At 49.0% G+C, this 2,872-nt stretch overlaps 1 protein-coding gene across 1 annotated transcript in view; it reads left to right on the top strand.

The window, feature by feature from the left end:
- Positions 1–91: 91 nt before the first annotated feature.
- The window catches only part of LOC134392422 (probable hydrolase PNKD), a 39,962-nt gene continuing 37,181 nt past the window's right edge, over positions 92–2,872 (top strand). The window contains exon 1 of the mRNA XM_063116748.1: positions 92–271. Within this exon, the coding sequence (XP_062972818.1) occupies positions 123–271 (149 nt within the window). The 5' untranslated portion in view covers positions 92–122. The remainder of the gene's footprint in view (positions 272–2,872) is intronic.

The following is a 2,872-nucleotide window of genomic DNA, read 5'->3' as shown; positions in this document are numbered from 1 at the left end:
GGCTGCGGGATGAACGGCGTTCCAAGGGGGCGGGTTTAGGCTTCGGTTGCGCGGTCGGTGGGAGGGATGTTTTCAAGGTGGGGGGCGGGTTTGATGCTGGCCGCGCGCTCCCTCCGCAGAGCATGGCTTGGCTGGGCTGGCGGCTGCTGCGGCGGATTCGAGCTCTGCCAGCCGCTCTCGCCGCTTCGTGTCGCTGGGCCCTGAGCAACGTCTTTGGCCGCTTGCCCCAAATGCCCATGGCTTTGGCCGGCCCCCTGCTGTTCCGCATCGGGTGAGCTGGGGAGGGGTGCGGGATGGGGGAGGGTCTTTTCTGCGGTGCGGGGGAGGGTGTTGCGGCTGGGCTGCTTTTTCTGTTCAGGTGGGGGCTGCAAATGGGAAGGTCTTGTCAAGATTCATTCGTGTGTGTGTGTGTAGAGATCTAGATATTTGTTAGGGGCTGGGTGAATGGATGGGTAGGTCCAGCAAGTGTATGATGGAGATCTGTAGAATAAAACTTCCAGGGGTTTCATGTTTTGTCGGAGGGGGGCTGCATCCATCGGGGTGCGATTGGCTGCTTCAATCTACTTTTGTTGAATTGAGTAGGAGGGTTTGTTAAATGGCCTGTGTGTGTGTGTGTGTGTGAGTGAGAGAGAGAGAGAGAGACAGAGAGAGAGGGAGGATCGGTGGGTGTGCGCGCCCGCGCATGGGTAATTCCAATTACGGATTTTTACGCGGTGGGTATTGTATGGCAATGTGCTTCGCTTTGGTACGTGGGGAAGCGGGCTATAGCGTTCCGGGGTTCCTGTAGGGTTTTGGGTCTGGCACAGGAATGAAGCAAGGTGGAACCCCGGGTCTCAAATGCCTTGAACGAGGGATCCCTTGGGCAAGAGTGGGGTAGCCGAGAGAAGGTTTACGGGGTCAAGCTATGAATGAGCCCTGCTTAAGAGGCGGCGCGCATTCGCGTGGTGAACGGGGCCGTCTCGCTGAAGAAGAGAGATTGCGGTGATTGCATGCATTTAATTAGAAGAGTAGCTAAGGAACCTCGGTATGCATACGTGTGTGCACTACAAATGATTGGACCTCCTGCATATTGATGTCGGCGGGTCATTCTAGGGAACTGAGCAATTTGAAGTTTGGATTGATGTAGTCTTCAGAGAACCCCCCCCCCCCGTTCCAAATTAAGTTTGGGGTAGAAGCAATCCCCTTTGGGTATGTAGGTATTAACCCCAAAGAGAATCACTTCTGTACATGGGCGGGAGGGTGCTGTTGCACCCTAGTCCTGCTTGTGGGGTTCCTGGTCAACAGCTGGATGGCCACTATGTGAATGCTGAAATAGATAGACCTTGGTCTGATCCAGCATGGCTCTTTTTGGGTTATTACGTTTTGTTCCCTTGGCTTTTAGCTTCTTGCACAAGACTTGCAGGATATGTAGTTTTGCTCTGCTGCACCCAACTAGTTAGATAAAAAGTTCAAAGTTTTCTTGCCCCTGTTGACTCAGTTGCATTTCAATGGCTTTTCCTCAGAATAATCAGCAGATGGTAACATGTGATGTACATGTGCACGTTCTCTGGAAATCTCCTTGTTGTTTTTATTGCTTCCCCTGAGAATAACAACAATAGTAATTGTTTTCCAGGTCCATACAAAGCTTCACATAAATGCATTTCCCCCTAGCTTCTGGATATGCCCATTTAGTAATGGGGAAGGGTGGTTAGTAGCTCAGTGGTAGAAGACATGGTTTTTGCATACAAAAAGTCCCAAACTCAATCCAATCAGTGTAAACCAGGGGTGTGCAGAAGGTAGATTTGGTACTCAAAACAAAATTCTTGGTCTTAGAATTCTTTTATCTCAAACTTGGAGGCTTATTGCCATCTAATGCTGAATGGAAGGAGCAGCGAAGGCGATATTTGTCTCCTCCCTCCTTCCACTCTACATTTTGGCTAGATGGGCTTTTTCACCCATCTAGGTGGGGCTCTTGGAGCGTGGGGGAAGGAGGTTGGGGAGGCCTGAAGATATGGTCTAAGTCATCCTCTCCAGTCCTCTTCCTGGCCACCAACAAACACCCCTTCCCTCCTCTCTGAGGTCACTTTTGCAACTTAAGAGAGGCAGCTGGCATGGGAGGGGGTGGGGAGCACGGATTGCTGGCTCTGAGGTTGGAGCACTGTCCCTGACCTCTGATCTGGGGAACTGAACTATCCTATGCCACCCTCCTGGACTCTATCTAAGTCCCATAGGATTCCTCCCTAAGTGTATATGTTTTTGTACCAGACTTCCAGTTGGTGGATTTTGAGGTTCTGGTAAAAAAAAACAAAGTAGATCCTGCAAGCCTGAAGTAGTTTTGTTGCTCCTTTTGTTAAACAAATGGGAACTGGTAATCCTTATGTAAAGAATACTGACTTGGTATAAGGTAGCCTTTGATGCTCTTGAAATGCTCTGGTCTGAGCTCTCCTGCCTGCATTCATTCATTCCACACACTATTTAAAATAAATAAATATGTCTTTTTAGAGTTGAATTTCGGGCTGCATGGAGTACAGGGTTGCAGAATGGGCTAGAATCTCAGCACAGTCTGTAAGGATGTAACGCGCAGAGAATGTTATTGGGTGGATTTAAAAATATAATACATAAGAAGAGGAAGGGCAAGAAAGCAGCATTTTAGCCAGAAAGGCATGGTTCATGCTGAAAGGGAAAGCGCAAAGGCAGAGGGAAAGGCACTTGCTTGGTTACATCAGGAAACAAAGTCTGTCCCATGAGCAACAGAAAGAGGAAAAGCTTGCAAAATGCACCACATGGGAGATGAATGTGCATAGGGAGTAGAGGCTTCCTTTTCTTCTAATAATAGGTCTTCAAGCTCCCCACCCCAATTTTCTTTATGTACTTTTTGATAAAAGGCTCATGC

The sequence above is a fragment of the Elgaria multicarinata genome, chromosome 2 (assembly GCF_023053635.1).
Source record: "Elgaria multicarinata webbii isolate HBS135686 ecotype San Diego chromosome 2, rElgMul1.1.pri, whole genome shotgun sequence".
NCBI lineage: Eukaryota > Metazoa > Chordata > Lepidosauria > Squamata > Anguidae > Elgaria > Elgaria multicarinata.
The sequence above is the reverse complement of the archived record's forward strand: the minus strand, read 5'-3'. Positions and strand labels throughout refer to the sequence as shown.